This window comes from Triturus cristatus, chromosome 10, assembly GCF_964204655.1.
Source record: "Triturus cristatus chromosome 10, aTriCri1.1, whole genome shotgun sequence".
Classification (NCBI taxonomy): Eukaryota; Metazoa; Chordata; class Amphibia; order Caudata; family Salamandridae; genus Triturus; species Triturus cristatus.
The window spans coordinates 1,144,620,219-1,144,643,044 of record NC_140593.1 but is presented as its reverse complement, the minus strand read 5'-3'; the positions used below and the strand labels follow the sequence as shown (position 1 = coordinate 1,144,643,044).

At 46.9% G+C, this 22,826-nt stretch overlaps 1 protein-coding gene across 1 annotated transcript in view; it reads right to left on the bottom strand.

The window, feature by feature from the left end:
* Positions 1 to 5,300: 5,300 nt before the first annotated feature.
* The window catches only part of SCNN1B (sodium channel epithelial 1 subunit beta), a 168,851-nt gene continuing 151,325 nt past the window's right edge, over positions 5,301 to 22,826 (bottom strand). Inside the window, exons 10-13 of the mRNA XM_085629497.1 lie at positions 19,348 to 19,405; positions 14,080 to 14,141; positions 8,604 to 8,679; positions 5,301 to 6,255 (exon numbers count right to left, since the gene is read on the bottom strand). Of these exons, the coding sequence (XP_085485623.1) occupies positions 5,902 to 6,255; positions 8,604 to 8,679; positions 14,080 to 14,141; positions 19,348 to 19,405 (550 nt within the window). The 3' untranslated portion in view covers positions 5,301 to 5,901. The remainder of the gene's footprint in view (positions 6,256 to 8,603; positions 8,680 to 14,079; positions 14,142 to 19,347; positions 19,406 to 22,826) is intronic.

The window sequence follows — 22,826 nt, the reverse complement described above, 5'->3', positions numbered from 1 at the left end:
GTTAAGCAGTTCTGCATAGGCCTAACTCCTATAAAAGATTGCCCAGGCGCTCTCCTGAGGAAGGCTTATTTCATCTTTAAAACTAAGGGTATAGGCAATTAGTATAAATTTCTTAAATCAGTGGAGAACAAACAGGTGAACCTTGATCACCTGGAAAATATAAATGCGACCATTGGTTGCACTTTTTCCCTGCAACTATGGCAAAACTACAATAACACGAGCTGCAAAGCAGTCAGGGCCGCCAACCTAAGAAGAATGGCATGGTTTAGTAAATGGATGATCTATTACACCACCGATCGACTCCACAGAATGTTCCCCACTAGTGACCCCAGGTGCTTTAGATGCGAGCTTGCAGTGGGGGACTGGCTCCATGTCGGGTTTTTATGCTGCCATTTAAGCAACTTTTGGCAGGATATTTTTTCTGAAATTAACAAGAAATTGGAATCTAATCTTTCTCCTAGCTCTCTCACTGCCCTTTTTGGCAATGTAGAGTCGAGTGAAGATTTGACCTTAGGCCAGAGTCAATTTATTTTTATTGCTACTTTAATTGCAAGATCACTTATTTTAGCAAACTGGAAGTCTGAGGCGGTCCCGACGATTTCTCAATGGATTTTAAAAGTGCAGAGAGTCTTCAATAGGGAATCCATTTACGCAAAAAGGGTAGGCTCCTATGCTAAACTTGAAAGAATTTGGCGGTATCTGAATTAAATTGTTTCTACTTCCCTTATATTTCTGTATATTATATATTTTGCTTAGATCATGTTTTATTATTATCTTTTTCTTCTCCTAAAAATGAAATACGAATTATGAATGTTATTCAGGTGGAATGGGACCTATGCAGGCTACCTTCTTGTATTTTGTAATGTGTAAAATTTAATACTTTTGCTACAACAATAAATAAAAAAAATTAACAATAAAAAAAAAAGCTCAGAACAATGAAAGGTTGAGTGAGCCTACCAGGATTTGAATCTGCAACCTTAAGGTCAAATGCGCAACACAGCAGTGGAAGCAATAACACATTGAGGGCCCCACTACGAATGGCCTCTTAATTCTAATGGGGCCAGTAACAGCAGTTAATGACCCCATCAGAATTATAAGATTTGTGGAAACACAGTGGATCTCATAACTACACCCAGAGATTTCAGCTATTAGGGGTCCATTAGGATGGCCGGCATCCTAGCGGTGCTGGGATTGGCCGCCAGTGGTGCGGCAGTCCCGCACCGGCCATTAGGATGCGACTGCCATCATGGCGGTCGCATCCCGCTTATACAACATTGTGGCGGGCGGTGCTGTGAGCAGCACCCGCCACAATGTTGTAAATGCCTGTTGTGCACTGGCAAGCACAACGTGACAGGCACCTTGTGTATGCCAATGTAGGGGGGTACTATGGGTACCCCCCAAAAGCATCCCCACACCCCCCAGGGGGCCTGCAACGCGCCCCTAAAGTAAACGCCGCATGCTTTTTCATGGCGGAATCTCCGCCATGCAAAAGCATTAAACTGCCTACATCATAATATGGATGGCGGTGCCTGCAAGGCACCGCCACAATATTGCAGGCCTTTCCTGCCCGATAGGCAATCGTGACGATTGCCTACCAGCGGAAAAGTGGCGGACGGTCTTTCTGTTCGTCGCGGTACTCCCCGCCATGCTAATGTGGCGGGGGGTAATAGGCCGTCCGCCGGGGTGTTTTGGCGGGCAGATCGCCACCGCCGGTCGGGTGGTGGCGATCCACCCGCCATACTAATGGGCCCCTTAGTCTGGACCAAAAAGAAGGATTACTGGGGGGAATGGGCTGAGAATTACTAATTACCCCAGTAATTTCTTAGTTGGCCATCAGAGTCTAACTCGTAATGGGCTGGTTTTCTCCGCCTCCGAAGTTTACCGTACCCCGGTAGTGGAAGCTCAGGGGTTGTATAAACTCTGACCCACTCATAATGAGAGCCTGAGTAACCAAACCAGGATCTCAGCGGGTTTCCGTTTAACAGGTTTAAAGCCCCATTGGGAGGAATATGAGCGCCTGTGAATTTGGTTTGCTCGAGAATGTATTTTATACGACGCAGAAAGGGTTCCAATACCTTCATTGACATTTCCGTATTCAAACTGTAGGACAGTTCCCATGCTTGCTACCCTTTCATGCATAAGAAACAGCTTAGGAAGCCTACAGTACCAGCTCAGAGGCCTCCAAACTATTGTGAATCAAAAGACACCATCTTTATTCATTCTGTAAACCCTCTGATTGGCCGACAGTCTCCTAGTGAACATTTCTTTCAAGACTCTTTGCCTAGTCCACTGATCTATTTATGGCCATGCAGCAAATCATATTGCCCCAATATCCACACAGGTAATTCCCATGCAGACTGGACTTATTATTGAGACTGTCAGCCATTACTCTGAGTCACACCACTCCTTCTCGGGACCTGACTGCCTGTCTCTTGAGCAATTGCAGTAGAACATTTACACTGGCATCTGAATGTATGAGAATCAGGAAAGAGGTGAAACATCTTCCACTGGACCACCATATGCCTTCAAGTGGAAAAGATTCTGCATCAGGTGACAAGAGTAGAAGATTGATCCGAAAAATATTTGTCTGAACCCAGAGTTTTCCTACAAAATGTACCCATCTGAAGTCACTGCTTTAAGTGATCCTGGTGACTGAATTTTTCCTGGGGAGTCTTAAGAACCTCCCAGTTAAGTAGTCTTCCCCTCATTGGGAATTATATTTAGGCTTGTCTCAACGTATTCGGCCCCTATTTAAAGTCCAGCATAAAGCAGATCCGCAGCATATTTCATGGAAGATATTTTTTTCTATCAGTTGAACTGCCTGGAGGAGTGAGCTCCCTGCACCAACACACACCTCACAGTAATCCTGGCCTCTCAACTTGTTTGTGTCAGTAGTATCATGCTTCTGTCTCTTGTTATATTCTATTCAATTAGTTATGAACAACAAAGTAAGTGCCAGCGTGTTTACCCTTCTTGGGTATTTCTTCGAATTCATACCAGTCCACCCTTTCCCTTTAAACCAAGCGTTTGGTTGAAAGCGTGTTATACTTAGTCCTTTATTTCACTAGCTCACCAGAATTAACCATCAGTCTGGCACTGCTATTCGCTCTAAAAGAGTGGATCTTATCGAATCCTTAAAAAAGCAATCTTCAATTCCCTAATTTATTTATTTACAGTTTTATGCTGGATGTTATTCCCTGCTTTATATTCCCTATCTGGGGACAAGCTTTGGTAATGCCAATAGGTCTGGCTTTAATGGAAGGTTGTATGGTAACATGATGCGTTACAAGTAAATAGCCTGGGAATTAATATGTGTTTGTTTGTTTGAAAGCACAGAACTGTAGAATAATATTGATGTAGGTTAAATAGGTCAGATGACCGTTGCAGTGTCAATCCTTACCTAAAAATCATTTGCATCTAAGCAGCTGCCAGAGAAAAACAACATAAATTATTTAATTACCAAAGACACTTTAATGTAAATGTTGTAGACTTGTAAAGCGCACAGCTGCCCCAGCAACGGGGCGTCCCGGCGCTGTAGACTGCTGGGGAACCCGTCCTGGCTATCCCTGTGAGATGGTCCCTTTCTGGGTATCTCCAAGGTGAAACCAGGCATCCCCGGCGTCTGTGGGGGGCCGTTGTAGAGATGAGGCAAGCTTAATGCCCAGAGTTGCCGAGTGTGTTCCTGGTTAGAGTAGGTACCGAGGCGAGAATTATCGAGTCCGTTTTGACCCTGGTCCACGACCCTGCCGCGTCGGGAATTGAACCCTGGTCCCTGGCCGATTCTCTGCTTACGGGTCTGCCGCCTCTATAGCATTATAATGGCATGTGTTTGCCCCTAAATGTTCAAGAGCAGACACCTGCATAAATGATCAGTGCTGTGTGGAGGGCAAGCACATATTTGTGGAATCACACAACTTCTGCCCAATAAAAACATGTAATTCTGGCTCCCAATAAGCAGGCGGACCCAAAGCCCCTCTCCTGGTGATTCTCACAAAATTGTCTGGTGACAGCTGTGCTGTCAAGCAAGACCATAAAATGGAACTAGTCTTTCACCAGGTGTATTTTATAGAGTTTGGTGATCATTAGTATGGCTTCTTACAAAACATAGAGAATGTTGACCCTTTCAGGCAAGTTCTCCTCACAAACTCATCCCAAAAATAAATATTGCAAAAATGTGTCTGTTTAAATCGGTTCTGGGATACTGAAGATATTCCTTTGGTCAGGACCTCAAAAGAAAATCTTAAAATGGAAGTCGCAATAACCTGGATTTAGAGCCACAATAGTAGTTGAATCGGAGTCCAGCAATGGCCGGAGCAGTGCTCGCCAGAGGCTCTTTATTAGTAATTGCCTGATCCCCCGAAAGAGCCCCAAGGATGAGTTCACTGCAGAGTTGATCTGAATGCCCATCAATGAAGAATTCAAGTGCTCACCCCAAACTTGCTTGATTGGAACATTGACAGGACTAAGAGGTTGTTGGCTATTTGTGAGTAATGGTAGAGATTTAAAAAGTCCACCATTCAAGCTAAGGCAGTTTGAGTTTACAGATCTTTGTATGGCACTGCACTCCACCCATTTTTGCTGGTTCTGAAGGGGTTAAATATCAATGTTAAGTAGGGATGCTGAAAGACACGATCCCTGCAGAAACACTGCATTTCAAGGGGGACTGTGAGATGAGCAATCTTTCAAGCAACACTTCTTTTGTACTGAACGAAAATGAAGTGGCCCAGGGTCTTGCTGTCACTGCCACCCTTATTAACCCCTACAACTAATCTTAAAGGGTAACAAGGTCACTGGTGTCCCAAGCTTCAGAGAGAGCCAGCATTATCATCAATATGTTGTTGATCACATTTTGGTCATCCGGAAGTCCACTCTGGTTGTCCGCAAACCCAATTTCTCTGTCTGAGCAAAATCAAAACTGATGAACCCCAAGCATCCTGCAGCCTCAGGAAGGTTAACTGCTAAGCCCACATTACTGATTCCACCACAGGAAAGGGTTTTTAATGTTTGTGAGAGGGAGGGACTGGCACATAAGAGTACTCAAAACCATACATTTACGTGAGTCGGTTTAAGGCAATTGCCACATTCTAGCCAAGTTATTTATCAGCCGGTTTGGAGTCCTGCCTATGTGCTCTCCAAAACCTGCCCCTGCCAGCATGGATGGCAGCCTTTCCCATTCACTGATGTTCATATGTCTGACCCAGTCAGCATATCCTTTTGACAGTTTTGTTTCATATACTGCACATTCGGTACCCAGTTGTAACACATTGTCAGCTAGAAAAAAATAGGTGCACGTTTTCTCATATTGTATGTAACTGGTAACTCCCTTTATCAAAATATAACTCCTTGTATTTTTCAACTTTTTTGTTCTACTAAGTAGTCAGTTCAAACATTCTACAATTTTATACCTGCATGCTAACTATTTAATAACTTTCAAAATTCAAACTTGTAGCAAGGTTAACTTTTAAAAAACACTGTATTGGATTAAATCCCACTCAGCTCAGTCAAGAAGTTGTAAAGTTTGCCAGTTTTAGGCTTTCTTGAGGTGGGCCTTGGATTATTTTACCAAATTTAGACAAATCCTTCAAACTTTAAAATACTGGCAGTGGAAAAACTGCACCCATATGGGCGGCTCTGTGGCTGCCAAAAAAGATTCCCATGACTCTTTTCTACTTGTTTTCTTAAAGTGTGTTTCTTCTTTGTGGAGCCAGTGAAAGAGTGTCCAGCTGTTGACCAAAACAAAGTTTCTATTAGAAAGCAGTCCTCCATTTTCAGGCTACCAACACTCTTGTAGGAGTCCATTCTGGGCCTTCTCTATGAATTCACTGTTTTCTTGATAAGGATTGTTTCTTAGCATTGATGTAGTGTACAAGAGAATTGATATGGTGCAATTAATCACTCCATTTAATCCTCCTCGTCACTACTAAAGGATTGGATGTCAGCATGATTAACCCGCAGAGAGTCATAGTTTGGTGGTGGAGTTCCTGGTATGGGAATGCTACCCTCTTCAAGATCTTCTTCTTCGAATGCGGCGTTGGCGTGGCCTTGCCGTTCCACAAATTCTGAGATGGTAGGAGGAGCATCAGGATACTGCGCCCGCGCTTTTCTTTGCTTCCGATCCTTGCGCCAACCAATGATCCTAATGATGGTGATCCATATGCAATCAATAATGATTTCGCCAAACTCGATTATACAGAGTACGGAGCCGCCCATCCAAAATCCAAACTGCCCACCGAAGTTCGACAGCAACCAGACAATCTGTAAGGAGAGAACAAGGCAAAATAAGAATATGCAACGAACAGTGAGAACGCTGGGCCGGATTCGCAAAGGGCCTACGCACTCGTGGCAGAGTCTCAGCACTCGCAGCGGACTACCTGGGCGGTATCTCCACAATGAGAATTCTCATCGCCTTTTACGTACAAGACGCATTCATCGTGTATCTATTCTGTATGGACCTGAAGTGCAAAATTTCCATTTATCTATATCAAAATCCTTCAAATAAGTCTGCTTGTCTATTTTCCTTGCTTTAATCTAAGGTCCAAAGTTAAATAATCTCAAATAGTGGACTATAACAAATTAATAGTAGAATGAGCAGTTTATACAGTTTTAATTAAAGGTGTTTAAAGAAAGAGTTTCAGAATTTAATTATTACTACATATGCACGATGTGCTTTTTATTTCTGCATAATGATCTACATAATACAAAAATCCCACTTCCCTTTTCTGGGAGCAAATAAACAAGATGTCGTACAATGAAATAGAAAACAATGTTGGGAGAAGAATTTTTGCAGGGGAGTCACGTGGTGTTTGTAGCAGTATAAAAGAATACTGAATGAAGGGAGTGTTTGGTGAACCCGAAAATGTATCTACATAAAGTGACAAAGTAACATGTGCCTCACCTCCACTTTGCATGAGTGAAAGAATAGTCTGGTGGGAGAAGGACGGTGTCTGCCAAATGCCAACCTTCAGCAGAAGCTACAACAGAACAAAGCGCATGGCGGGAAGATTCTATGAAATTCTATTGTGGACCATTCAGTGCACAAATTAGCGTTGGTTGGAACTTCCCTCTCTAAAGCACACAAACCGACTGCAAGTTAATGCCCACATTGAAACTCTGTTTCATGCCCACAATCCTACTGCCATTTAATGCCCGCATTCAAGCCCTACTGTTTCATGCCCACAATCTGACTGCCAGTTAATGCTGAAATTTGGGCACTACTGTTTCACGCCCACAATCTAACCCTCGCATTTAATGCCCACATTCGGGCTCCACTGTTTCATGCCCACAATCTAACCTGGCATTTAATGCCCACATTCAGGCTCTACAGTTTCATGCCCACAATCCGACTTGCATTTAATGGCCACATTCGGGCTCTACTGTTTCATGCCCACAATCCGACTGGCATTTAGTGCTTATATTCGGACTCTACTGATTCCTGTTGACAATCTGATTGGCATTTAACGCCCACATTTGGGCTCTACAGTTTCATGCCCACAATCCGACTTGCATTTAATGGCCACATTCGGGCTCTACTGTTTCATGCCCACAATGTGACTGGCATCTGATACCCACATTCGAGCTCTACTGTTTGATGCCCACAATCTGACTGATATTTAATGCCGATGTTCAGGCTCTTCTGTGTCATGCCCACAATCCGACTGGCATTTAACGCCCATATTCGCACTCTACTGTTTCATGCCCGCTCAGCCTGCCATTTAATGCTCCATTCAGACTTTACCCTTTCATGCTCACAATCCGACTGGCAGTCAGTTTCCACATTCAGAGTCGACTGTTTCATGCCCACTCCGCCAACCATGTAATGCTCACAATCCGACTCTACTGATGAAAGGTCACACGTGGCTTCCAACACTCCCAATTCTCCCACAAAATCTCCGCAAGATGCATTAAATTAAACTACAATAGGTTGCACTGTGGCACATTGCATTGTGTTAGATTGTTTCTTGGTGTGGAACGCGATACCTTATATATTGTGAGATTCCTTTTAGTGCATTAGTTTACCCGTTGCACTGTATGATGCGGTCTTGTGATGCAAGTTATATAATATCAGGTTATAGTACAGGTATAACGTGTGGGCACTGTTCACTATAACATACCTAGAATCGGCTCTGGTGATGCTTACAATGGTCCATACATGTTGGTGTGACTCTATACCAGTGCTATTCAAACTTTTTTATGCTGCGCAGCTCCCTCCCAACGGGGGAAAAAAAAATCATTGGGTCACCCTCAGAATTTTTCACAATTATTCTATTAAATTGTATCTAGTAAAAGTATCCGCAGTGTGTGGCGGGGGTTTTGAAGAATATTTGGAGTCCCGTCCCTTTTGACACAAACTACCAGCTAGGATATAACTGACAAAAGATGTTAGTGATGGCCCATTACAGAGCGTAATGCTGGTTTTGGCCAGAGCCTGGAGCCCCCCCTGGGATCACCTGAGGCACCCTTAGGGGGCCCCGCCCCCCAGTTTGAAGACCACAGCTCTACACATATCAATGTATGTACAACATGGCGTACAACAACACAACGTAATAAGTGTCAGGATATGTGCTTTGAAGCCATGGACGCCAGGTCCCAGCACTATCACTCACATTTGTCGCTTCCGATTCCGAAACCGTCCTGAAGTTAAATTCTTGAAAGAATATGTTTATTTTGAGAATGCCATTTCTGTGGAAAAAAGAAGAAAACACCCTCAGTAAGTCACACATCAGGGCTGCAGAAAGGAAGCCTGTAACACGAAGATGGCAAAAGTAAATCAGTGCTAAGGTCCATTAACTAGCCAGGCCCACTATCCTCTTACCTGCTCTGTGTTCCTGGTCCCGCTGCAGAGTATAATGGTATTCTGAAATCATTCTGGCTTATGAACATGCTCGACATACAACAGCTGACATAGCTTGGCTGTTTTCATGGTCTTTAATTGAAACTATTAAAGATATTTTACCCATTTCCCAGCTCTAGCTTTTTTGTAGGGTTTTTAAAGTATATTTTATTAGCTCTAATAAATGGTGCACAAATATATAACACAACATCAACTGCGTATGTATATTCCATGGTAGCAAATGTTTCTATCTGCTTAACTGGCTGATCAAGACAGCAACCCACGGATTCCTACTCTACTGTCAATATGTTGAGGGTGGGCGTCCATCAGATGGGCGACACAATTGCCTATATGATTTGGACAAGTTTCAGTTTTTTATTTATGATTACGGAACTCCAAAGAGGTCCACATAAAATCACAAAATTACATACATAAGGATAAAAAAGATTCTAATTTATAATTGAATACACATAGTAAAGTACACCACCCCACCAAGAGAGCTAACATTCATATAGGATATCCATGGTTTTAAAACATTTCTTTTAACGAGACTCCAACAACCAGGAACATGTTATACAAAACAGAATATAACATGTCTCATTTCGTCAGTGCAGTAATTTAAGAATTATATAAAAATAGAGAAAAAAAGTAATTTTATACAACAAATTGGCAATAAGACAATACAAATGGCTGATACATATGAGATTAAAAAAATGGCCACATAGGAAACACTATCAGCCTTTTCAACATGCAAACTAGTGCACCTGATTGGGACCACGCACATCTCAACATGCCCCTCTTCCCCGTCATCGTTCCATACCACTTTTAAGTCTAGTTTCCTTGGCTACTACCCATCCCCCGCACCTCACAGCCAATGCTTCAGTTCAGGGTGTTTTTTCGTACTTTTGGTAAAAAAGTGTAGTATTTTTATCAATCCTTTGGCAGAAATGTTAGGTGTTTTATCATCATTCATAGTGGTGGTGCGTCCATTGAGGGCGTTGGGGCGTTGCCCCACTAGTGCCACGGCCCCATTTAGAATCTAATAGTTCTACTTCTGATGCTAATTGCAGCAATCAGGACTCCTGATTGGAATTAGCGTCAGAAATAGAACACGCCACGGACGCTTAAGGGGGTGGGGCTGCGGCAGCACTCTCAAGGTTGAGTGACAGTGGCGCGCAACAGTGCGCATGTTCGTTTTTGGTCTGATCATTTTTACGATCAGCCCGAACATGCACACCAGCCTTCCCCTTAAGAGACCGAGGGTTGCTTCTTGCGCAGCCCCCTGTCACCTAATGGGCAGGGAGTATCCCTGCCCTCAGCCAATCCTGGCGCTGCTGGAGCAGCATCTGGATTGGCTGAGAGGGGTTGCCAGCCACTCACCCAGAAGACCTTAGGCGCCAACGCACCGGACCCCGGCCCAGGAGCAGACAGCAGAGGCGGCGCGGACCCGCCCGGTCAGGTAAGTTTAAGTTTTTTTTATAAACTCTTTATTTTTAAACCCCGTGGCCCCCATCCCCGCGCGTCCCCCCCCCGCGAGTATTGTGAGCCACGAGGTACGTTTTAAAATTATTATTAATCCCCTGCACCGCGCTCACTCTCCCCCCATGCTCCCTCCACCATTTGTTAATGGCGGCCGCCACTGTATTGTGGTGTCTCTTTTTTTTCTGGCGGGAAAGTATGAAGCGAGTATGTCAGTAGGTGTCCCCGCTTCAGAAATACGAGTGCGTGAAGATGTTATTCTTGTTGACACCCGCTGCCAGTGAAGTGTTTCAGAAGTGGGTGTCGTGTGTTCTCGTTCTATGATGTTTTCTGTGATGTTATTCTTCAGGTCAGTTCGAAAGTGCTGCTCATTTAAACGAGACCCTGCATGTTCTTCTCTGGGGTTTGTTTGTGTACCCTGCACCTGCTGCAGTATCAACAAAAGCAATTGATGTGTTTCAAACGTCCTTAATATCTGCACCTTTAAACAATCAGCGCACAGCGCAGCACTTCAGAGATAGGTGCGTGCGGATTATACACCTTTCATCTGGCGGTCTTTGATTTCACACTGCAATTAAACAGATTCTGTTCAAAGAAACGGAACTTTGGGGAGGAGGTTTTACACTGATGTGATGATGTTGACACAGATGGCCTTTGAAATGTCGATGGTGGTGGAAATTTTCCCTGAACCCCCGTAGGTGGTTCAGGCTCGCTCGCTACGCTTGCTCGCCAAAGTGAAGTACGACAATTTTTTACGCCTTACCAATTTAAAATGTCACCAGCCGCCACTGATCATTCAACAAGATAGTGGTGCTGCCTAGTGATTTGTGCCTCTCCCACCGGCTCTGGTGGAGTGAATTTTTTAGTTTCGGGCTGTGCTACTGTTGGTGAGCCTAGAGGCACTTCAAAGAGAGAAACAGCCTTTACAGTGAAGTCTTTACCACGCAATGCTTTTACAAAGCAGCCTTTACCATGCAGATAAGTATTTGTGCCTTCCCATGCGTTCCTTTACCACACAGGTAAGTATTTGTGCCTTACCATGAATTCCTTTACCATGCAGGTAAGTATCAGTGCTTTCACCATGCATGCTTGCACCAGGCAGGTAAATATCTGAGCTGTTTCAATGCATGCCTGTACCACGCAGGTATTTGTGTCTTCCCATGTATTCCTTTACCATACAGGTAAATATATGTGCCTTCACCATGCATGCCTGCACCAGGCAGGTACATATTTGTGCCATCACCATGCATGCCTGTACCACTTAGGTAAGCATTTGTGCCTTCACCATACATGCCTTCATCACGCAGGTAAGCATTTGTACCTTCACGATGCATGCCTTCATTGCACAGGCAAGCATTTGTGCCTTCACCATACATGCCTTCATCACGCAGGTAAGCATTTGTACCTTCACGATGCATGCCTTCATCGCACAGGCAAGCATTTGTACCTTCACGATGCATGCCTTCATCACGCAGGTAAGCATTTGTACCTTCACGCTGCATGCCTTCATCGCACAGGCAAGCATTTGTGCCTTCACCATACATGCCTTCATCACGCAGGTAAGCATTTGTACCTTCACGATGCATGCCTTCATCGCACAGGCAAGTATTTGTGCTTTCACCATACATGCCTTCATCACGCAGGTAAGCATTTGTACCTTCACGATGCATGCCTTCATCACGCTGGTAAGCATTTGTACCTTCACGATGCATGCCTTCATCACGCAGGTAAGTATTTGTGCCTTCACCATGCATGCCGTTACCACACAGGTTTGTATTTGTGCCTTCACCATGCATCCCTGTACCATGCAGGTAAATAATAATTTACATTTTATTTTAAAGGGGGTTTAGAGGTGGGCAGGGGTAAAGGGAGGTAAGGATCATTTTATGGTTTAGGGGTGGTTAGCAGTAAAGAGTGGTAGGGCTAATTTAGTGCTAGGAGTGGGTAATGGTAATTATGAGTAATTTAAAAACAAGGGTGGTTTGGGAGACTCCCCCACCTAAAAAAACAACACCTCCCAGAAAAAAGGTATACATACATATATATATATTCACTTAAAAAACCATAGGTTTCACACATGTTATAGTTAGCTGGACATTTCACTCGTAAAAAACCATTGAAATTCTCCCGTTATAGTTAGTTCAGATAACTATAACTCGCGTGACCGCCACTCTATCACAAGGATGATGTCATGATTGATGCCACTGACCATGTCATGAGTGATGTAATATGTGACGTCATGAGCAGTGGATTGCGGGCGCACGAGTTATAGTTATCTGAACTAACTATAACGGGGGAATTTCATTGGTTTTTTACGAGTGAAATATCCACCTAACTATAACCTATGGGTTTTTTAAGTGAATATATATATATATATATATATATATATATATATATATATATATATTTTTTTTTATTTTTTATTTTACTGTGTGGAAATCGCATGTGTGTTAACGGCATGCTTTGTAATGCCATATATTCCTTCGAGGAGGCCTTCAGTCGGACAAGTGCCAGCTTGTGCACCAGGGCCTTGTGGCTGGCAATCTTAAACCACTAGCCACTCTCGACTCTCGTAACCGTCCAACCAGTTCTTGCCAAGCCACTCAGCGACAGCCCTTTCTACACCCATGTGATGATCTTACAGAGTTCTCAGTGCTGCTGGTTACACTACATGCATCGGAAATCCCAGAGAGCTCTCACCGTATAGTGCAGGAAGTGGATATCACTGCCACTGAGGAGGGGAGGGGGGGACAAACTTACAGGAAATTCACAAGAGGAAGTATTTTTATGTGGACCTGCGTAGTGCTTTACACCACTTGCATGGTGCCATCGCGCTTTTGGAACTGGGCACTCTTGAGTAGTGTGACTGGACTATGTGGGCCCCACACAAACCTGTGGGTGCCTCTTTTGAGTCCATCTCAGATCTGATTTGTTGCAGGTTGTTTTTTGTGGTGATTAGAGCAGGCAGGGTGTTGTGAGCCTCTGTGTCCAAAACAGTAGACAGGTCCACGAGGACTAGTGCAGCTGTGTCTGCACATTTTGTCCAATCAGCAGCAGAAATCAACAAGTTCAGACTCAGCAACACTTCCTTCTCTTCTAAGCTGGATATAGGAAGGTCACGTGTTTTTACCTCACCATGTAGCTGTACAATTGAGCATTTGTCTGGTCTATGCAACCTGTGCCGTGCAGAGCTTCGAAGATGGAGCTTGCATTCTTTCAGGTGGCATCTGCCCACCTTCACCATGCCAGGATTTCATTCAGGGTCCACACACTCTTTGGGGGAGTCAGGAGGGTTGGGAGAGTGCCTCCCTTCTGCCCTGTTCTCAAGGTTGGCCCCGGCCTTTTGATGCACATATGCACAGCCTTTAAATTGAGTCTTGTGAACAGCCTTTTGTAATACTGTGGAGGCCTGGGTACAATTATAATCACACTAGCGAAATTCACGTAGTTGCCAAATGTTGGGCGATGCAAAATTCAAGACACTTCTTAAAATTTTGCATTTTACAATTTCATGTCTTTTTTGTACACAAATTCACATAGAAAATGTCTTGTTGAGAGTAATGTCCGGCTCGAGACTGCTATTTTTACGGGAAGTGCATAGTGTTGTGGCATAACGTCCTGCTAGATACTGGCAAACCACATTTTGCTCTAAAATTATAAATACACACACAAAGGGTCTTAACTAATTCACAAAGCTGCACAATTCACAAAACTGGTCCCAAGATGAAATCATGGGCCATGCAATGGACATACATATTACACAGACTTACCTGTTCACAGTGATGTTTGGTGAAAGGTCCCTCTCATATGACAGGACATGGAAAATCCAATCCTAAGAAAAAGGTCAGAACTATTTTAGCAACTTTTTTTTCGGTGAAACGGTGTAAATTCATTATTTTCCACTGCAGACATGAAGGGGCCTCACTGCTCATTCTAGCCGATTAGGACACTCGACCGCTCTTTGTAGGGACGAGGACTGCTGTACTCTATCCTATATAAGGGTATAGCCCTACATCACTCCCTTCAAGAGCAATATTCATACAAATGTTCCACTGAAGACTTTACAGAGCCTTATACTCCCTATAGAACCTCATAAGCGATGATCCTCCCTGCGTGTTCCCTCACTGGGCTCCTCTACGCAGCAAATATCATTGAAAAAACGATGGAGTAACTACTTCCTTTGTAAACAAATGGTGCAACTGCCCCACTGCATCTCACTATTGGGGCAGGACCCTTCAAGAAGTGTAAACTCTTCCACGAACTCTTAAGGGGGCAGAATCAATCTAAAAACTTCAGCAGAGGTCAATGGTTATCCAACTGTTCTATATAAAAATGTAGGTGTTAGGGTTGGTAATAGTAAAGGGGGGTAGGGGTAAATAAAAAATAAGGGTGGTTTGGGGGACAGTGGAGTTAGAAGGCCGCTGCACAGCACTGTGCATGAGGAAAGGACCTCCCCACTGTATCATGGTGGAGATGAGGGCCGCCTGCTGCACTGGAAAATCCTAGTGCATCATGAAGGGAGAAGAAACCATCATGCTCTATTCAGGTGAGAGCAAGGAAGACATCCCGCTGCACCAATCAGGGGACAGAGAGGCCACTGCAGTATGTAAGAGCTGGGACAGTCCACTGCACCACATTGGGGGCTAGATCCATCCAACTGCACAGTGTAGATGGCAAGGACCATCCAATCCCACCATGCAATGGGGCATGGACCATCTCGCTGCACCGTGTAGTGAGCTGGAACCATCTTTCTGCACCGTTTAGGGGCTCATTCAAGGCTTACTGTAGGTGACAAGGACCACCCCCTTGCTCCCTGTACACACCAAGAACCATCCCACTCCTTCTTGTAGGGGGTAATACTGTTGCGTCTCTCTCCTATATAGGGTTAGGGCCACCCCACTGCTTCTTTTAGAGGGTAATAATGTTAACAATGTTCACTGTCTAAGGTTATGGACACCCACCGCTCCAGGTTTGTCGCAAGGATGATCCTTCTGCTGCTTGTATGGGCCAGCGACCTGAAGTAGTGATTGTGCCTGGTGGAGATGCTCCCGGCATCACCAAGTGATCCCTTCTTCGAAGCCATCTCCCTCTAAGCCCAGTCCTGTGCAGTGTGAGCTGAGATCTATCGCCAGACTTAGGCTTGTGTAAGTGAACAGTATCCCCGAGCCATACACAGGATCTCAGTGACCCTGCTGGGCCGTGCGGATATTCTGCAACCAATTGGCCCCACACCTCCATTTCGTAGCATGTCGGTGCTGGCCAGAAGGTCAGTTAAATGAAGTGTGGCCCAAACCCTACCATCAATAGGAGGCAGCCCTCTGGACTTTAAGGCCCCAAACCCATGTAGTTAGCGTCAACGTCCAGATATTTGTTGTCAAAGCCTAAAGAATCCATTAGCCAAGCAGGGAGACTGACGATTCCTTTTTCAGAACAGATTCATTGAAATGTTATCGACCGAGGTCAATGATTCAAAGATATAGGTCTTAACTCCTGTGGTTACCCAACAGTATAGAAATGATAATGCCATATCCATGGCCAAATCTTGAACGGATGCGGGAACTGTAGATATCCGGAGACCCAAGTTCCCTGCTGGAGCAATTACATTTTAACCGTGTTGAGATGGAACCTGGACAAATTATTTGATCAACATTGATTTTCCTTGATTCAGACCCTGGCTCATTCCTCAAACAGTTAAGTGTTTGCAGACAGGCTCAGCCGAAGGTATCCTTCTACAGACTTCACAGTAAAAGACTTTCAGCACCTCGGCCAGCTCTAGAGCTCTCCATGGTGCTGCACTTCCATAGGACTACAGAGATTCATTGTTCCCTATGAGAGTTGTTCCACAGACCCGAACTGCTGAAGAGTACCCCACGCACTCCAAAGATGCACTGCAAACGCCTGCCCTGATAGTTATAGCGTGCAATACCTCTGAAATGGTGCGGACTAAGGAATCTCCACCATTCTTCTATATCTTACAGTCCTTTACGGGTGTGTAAAGAGTTAATAACCTCTAATGGACATTCATAGTATAATTAATGACTATATTATTCTGTATCCGATTCAGCTTTTACAAACCCTCCCATTAGCTAGACCTACACTGCCACCAACTCCCTGCCCAAAAAGCCTGACATCCCCCTTTCAGCCCTAGTGAAATCACAGGAAGTGACATACCCTACCTTTGACCCTGAGCTAAGATGTTTCTTGTTTTATACATTCTTGATTTAAAGCTCCAAGACACAGAATCCTCCTACTTAAACTAGCAGGCTGAGCAGCTATTACAAAACGTGTTCTAGTCCCGATTTGTGTAAAATAAAGTTATATCAGGGTCGTTTTTTCCCATGTCAAAACAATATATTGTTTTTAATGTAAAGTAGCAGGTTTTTTTTCTAGATCCTCTGTTGCTATGTCGATTTTTCACGGTTAAGTTAAAAGAAGGGTATCTAACATTTACATATGGGGGTGTATTGAAAGGTTGATTAGTGTATTTTAGTTTGTAATTACAAGACCAATGTGCTTCTTCGACAAATGCTAAGGTTTTCACAGCTTGTCTGTGCTGGCCAACCCAATGATGGAAGTAGGAAGAAGAGCACATGCTGTCCCCCTGCACCTGTGAAGTAACTTGCAGCTGCCTGCACAGCTCTTATAGGCCGGGAAAAAGCACATGCCGCCCCCCTGCACCTGTGAAGTAACTTGCAGCTGCCTGCACAGCTCTTACAGGCCGGGACAGAGCACATGCCGTCCCCCTGCACCTGTGAAGTAACTTGCAGCTGTCTGCACAGCTCTTACAGGCCAGGATAAAGCACATGCCGTCCCCCCTGCACCTATGAAGTAACTTGCAGCTGCCTGCACAACTCTTACGGACAGGGCACGTGCCGTCCCCCTGCACCTGTGAAGTAACTTGCAGCTGTCTGCACAGCTCTTATAGGCCGGGACAGAGCACATGCCGTCCCCCTGCACCTGTGAAGTAACTTGCAGCTGTCTGCACAGGTCTTACAGGCCAGGATAAAGAACATGCCGTCCCCCCTGCACCTATGAAGTAACTTGCAGCTGCCTGCACAGCTCTTACGGACAGGGCACGTGCTGTCCCCCTGCACCTGTGAAGTAACTTGCAGCTGCCTGCACAGCTCTTACAGGCCGGGACAGAGCACATGCCGCCCCCTGCACCTGTGAAGTAACTTGCAGCTGCCTGCACAGCTCTTACAGGCCGGGACAGAGCACATGCCGCCCCCCTGCACCTGTGAAGTAACTTGCAGCTGTCTGCACAGCTCTTACGGACAGGGCACCCGCAGTACCCCTGCACTTGTGAAGTAAAGTAATGTGCAGCTGCCTGCACAGCTCTTACAGGCCGGGACAGAGCACATGCCGCCCCCCTGCACCTGTGAAGTAACTTGCAGCTGTCTGCACAGCTCTTACGGACAGGGCACCCGCAGTACCCCTGCACTTGTGAAGTAAAGTAACGTGCAGCTGCCTGCACAGCTCTTACGGACAGGGCACCTGCAGGACCCCTGCACCTGTGAAGTAACTTGCAGCTGTCTGCACAGCTCTTACGGACAGGACACGTGCCGTCCCCCTGCACCGGAGAAGTAACTTGCAGCTGCCTGCACAGCTCTTACGGGCCGGGACAGGGCACCTGCCATCCCCCTGCACCTGTGAAGTAACTTGCAGCTGCCTGCACAGCTCTTATGGACAGGGCACGTGCCGTCCCCATGCACCTGTGAAGTAACTTGCAGCTGCCTGCACAGCTCTTATGGACAGGGCACGTGCCGTCCCCCTGCACCTGTGAAGTAACTTGCAGCTGCCTGCACAGCTCTTATGGACAGGGCACGTGCCATCCCCCTGCACCTGTGAAGTAACTTGCAGCTCCCTGCACAGCTCTTACGGACAGGGCACCTGCAGGACCCCTGCACCTGTGAAGTAACTTGCAGCTGTCTGCACAGCTCTTACGGACAGGGCACCCGCAGGACCCCTGCACCTGTGAAGTAACTTGCAGCTGTCTGCACAGCTCTTATAGGCCGGGAAAGAGCACATGCCGTCCCCCTGCACCTGTGAAGTAACTTGCAGCTGCCTGCACAGCTCTTACGGGCCGGGACAGGGCACCTGCCATCCCCCTGCACCTGTGAAGTAACTTGCATCTGCCTGCACAGCTCTTACAGGCTGGCAGAGGGCACCCTCAGTACTCCTGCGGCAATAACTTCCAGCAGCCTGGGCCGGGATAGACCGGGTGGCAAACAGTGGAGTGGAGAAGGCGAGCGGCTCGTCCCGGAGTGCTGGGAGTGGCCCCACGGATTGCACCACCGAGGATTGTTCTGAGGACCTCCGTGAAGTAATTGCCGTCACTCGCCTCTCACATGACCGCTCCCTGAACGTCTGAAGGAGGCACAATGAATGTTATCAGGGCTCCCGCGTGTCGGATGAGACCGGTCTGAGGCTGTCTGTACCCACTCCGCGTGTTCCCTCTGTGCGCTGAGAATGGAGCCACCCCACCCATCAGGCTGCTCCCTTGTACCCGTCCTGGCAGGGCCCGCCCTTCAGCATCCCAAGGCTTGCCAGTCGTGGCTGGCATCCAGCTTCGAAGCTCCCAAGAGGCCCCGCCCTGCAGCCACCCAAAAGCCCTTTACTTAGCACATGCAGAACATTACCACAAGTCCCAGAATGCAAAGCGCAGTTTACTACTGAATTAGCCACACGTGATGGGGTCAATAGGCAGCAGTACAAAATTCTAGAGTGCCAAGCAGACGTTCTCCGGTCCTTCCAGGCGCACTCCAACATGGAAGGGACTTTCACTGTTGGGCTATAAAAGTGTACCTCCCGGAAATACCAAAGTACCGATTCGAAGGGCCTTACCGTTCTCACATGCTATCAAAGTATACTCCACTGAGCCGCAGGCCCGGAGGTGTGTGGCAGGGTCCCAGACTGACATTCAGTGTGATCTTTGACAAGTTGCATTAGAACACGTCCCCTCCCCACCCCGCCCCATAGCATTGCCTGTAAACAGGGAGTTAAAAAAGCACCAGTTTCAAGACACACATTTCACTTACCTCTGCCCCCTCTGAAGGCCATTCTGCCATGGAGATGGTCATTAAATACTGGGTGTCACTAAAAGAAGAAGAGAGAGTATTCCTTCAACGTTACAGAATAAAAACAGACGAAAGAATGTGAGCACGAGGAGCTGAACAAAAGAACATGGGAAGAAACCAAATGAGCAGAGAGAAAAGGAGCAAAGAAGTAGAGGACGTTTATTTGAAGGGAGAGGAAATCAAATTCCCATTGCACTCTCCAAGGATGCTGAAAGGAGTGTTCCTCTTTCTGATGCCCCTCCCCCCACCCCCAGCAGGTACAGGAGATCATTGCACTCTGCAAGGATGCTGAAAGGAGTGTTCCTCTTTCTGATGCCCCACCCCCACCCCACCCCCCAGCAGGTACAGGTGATCATTGCACTCTCCAAGGATGCTGAAAGGAGTGTTCCTCTTTCTGATGCCCCCCCCCCCACCCCCAGCAGGTACAGGCGATCATTGCACTCTCCAACGATGTTGAAAGGAGTGTTCCTCTTTCTGATGCCCCCCCCCCCCCAAGCGGGTACAGAAGATCATTGCACTCTCCAAGGATGCTGAAAGGAGTGTTACTCCTTCTGATGCCCCCCCCCCCTTCAGCAGGTACAGGCGATCATTGCACTCTCCAAGGATGCTGAAAGGAGTGTTCCTCTTTCTGATGCCCCCCCCCCCCCACCCCCCAGCAGGTACAGGTGATCATTGCACTCTCCAAGGATGCTGAAAGGAGTGTTCCTCTTTCTGATGCCCCCCCCCCCACCCCCAGCAGGTACAGGCGATCATTGCACTCTCCAACGATGCTGAAAGGAGTGTTCCTCTTTCTGATGCCCCCCCCCCCCCCAAGCGGGTACAGAAGATCATTGCACTCTCCAAGGATGCTGAAAGGAGTGTTCCTCTTTCTGATGCCCCCCCCCCCCCAGCAGGTACAGGCGATCATTGCACTCTCCAAGGATGCTGAAAGGAGTGTTCCTCTTTCTGATGCCCCCCCCCCCCAGCAGGTGCAGGTGATCATTGCACTCTCCAAGGATGCTGAAAGGAGTGTTCCTCTTTCTGATGCCCCCCCAACCCCCAGCAGGTACAGGCGATCATTGCACTCTCCAAGGATGCTGAAAGGAGTGTTCCTCTTTCTGATGCCCCCCCCCTCTAGCAGGTGCAGGTGATCATTGCACTCTCCAAGGATGCTGAAAGGAGTGTTCCTCTTTCTGATGCCCCCCCCTACCCCCCCCCACCCCCCCCCACCCCCTGCAGGTACAGGCGATCATTGCACTCTCCAAGGATGCTGAAAGGAGTGTTCCTCTTTCTGATGCCCCCCCCCCCCCAGCAGGTGCAGGTGATCATTGCACTCTCCAAGGATGCTGAAAGGAGTGTTCCTCTTTCTGATGCCCCCCCAACCCCCAGCAGGTACAGGCGATCATTGCACTCTCCAAGGATGCTGAAAGGAGTGTTCCTCTTTCTGATGCCCCCCCCCTCTAGCAGGTGCAGGTGATCATTGCACTCTCCAAGGATGCTGAAAGGAGTGTTCCTCTTTCTGATGCCCCCCCCTACCCCCCCCCCCACCCCCCCCCCACCCCCTGCAGGTACAGGCGATCATTGCACTCTGCAAGGATGCTGAAAGGAGTGTTCCTCTTTCTGATGCCCCCCCCCCCCCACACACCCCAGCAGGTACAAGCGATCATTGCACTCTGCAAGGATGCTGAAAGGAGTGTTCCTCTTTCTGATGTCCCCCCACCAGGTACAGGCGATCATTGCACTCTCCAAGGATGCTGAAAGGAGTGTTCCTCTTTCTGATGCCCCCCCCCCCCCCACCCCCCAGCAGGTACAGGAGATCATTGCACTCTCCAAGGATGCTGAAAGGAGTGTTCCTCTTTCTGATGCCCCTCCCCCCCACCCCCCCCCCACCCCCCAGCAGGTACAGGCGATCATTGCACTCTGCAAGGATGCTGAAAGGAGTGTTCCTCTTTCTGATGCTCTCCCAGCAGGTACAGGCCATCACCGCCCTTTGTCCTCTCATGCTAAGACAGCTCCATCAGCTCCTGTGGCTCCAGAACCCAGCGGCCAGGCCCCTCATCCATTTCAGGTGCAAGGACTGTGCTATGCCCTGCATAGTTTACTTGTATCTTGTAGTTTATGAATCTTCCTGCTGCTCAGCCCGTGTGTATGTTTACTGTACAATTTTGGCAATGCAGTGATGCACGGAATGTTGGGTGTCTGTGTGAGTGAGGAATGACAGAGATGGGCTGAGCAGCAGGCAGGCTGCTCCTGGTGGGGTTTGCTGTTACATGGAACTAAGGGTTGACTACAGGCTAACCTACATCACCATCACCTGTTTACCTGGACTACCTGTCAGATGTACTGGTATACCATCTGGATGTATTTGGACCAGCTACTGAATAAAGGTACTTATGGACTCTACTTGGCTGCCAGTGTTTACTTGTGTCACAGGACCCAACAGACTGCATCATCCCTGCCTCGCACACAATGTCCTGGCACCTGACAGAGCTCATTTAAGGCACTCTGCGAAGCCCCTCGGGCAGTGCGTGATGTAGGCCCCCTTTTCTTGCAACGCAAGCTCTGAATCTACCAACCAAAGAAGAGTGCCAGGTCGCAAGCGACCCCCACTGCAGGTGATCCCCAGGGGCAGCATCTTCACCACTCAGACCTCTAAACTTTGGAATATTTCCCAACTCTGAGAACATCTCCACATTGCTGATAGCAAAAAAAACAAACCGTTTCGGCCCTCGCTTTGAGGCCTTCACACAATCACTATAATGCACTCTATATTCTGTCATTCTCTTATATTCATGTTTCAACATGTCTGACTTCACGCTGTGGTTGGATGTCTATTGATCCTTTATGACCTGGTGTTTACTCCCATGCACCCATGTCGCACCATAGCCGGAAAGGCCAATGCGCTATGACCTTTGCACATCCATGCTTAGGCATTCTATGGTACTCAGATGGAGATCCAGGTGTGCAGGCACAGCTGGCACCCAATCACATGAATCTCCAGTGCATACAAGCACCAGCTTCCACACAGGCAAAGCAACTAAGGGTTAGATTTACCAACATTTTGTGCTAGATTAGCGTCCCAGAAGTGATGCTAACCAGCACAAAACCTTTTCTACTAATTTACTTTCCAGTGCAAAACTTGTTTTGCGCTGGAAAACATCCTGAAAGTGACGCAAAGAAACACAAAGCACTGCTTCGCGCTCGCTAGTGCCGAGGGGGTGTTGCATGGGTGGTACATGGTCGTTCATATGCAACCACCCATGACTTTGGATGCAACAACCTATCTACAAACAACAGTAAACAGGCTTTAGCGTCAAAAGTTAACGCCATTTAAAAGGAGGCATTAAGAGGAGCAATGTTTTTATTGTTATTGTTTAATGCTTCTCCGACTTTGCATGCGCGCTGCACTGTGCAGAACACATGGAAAGGAGGACAAGTTTTGTTTAGAAAAAAATCTTTTT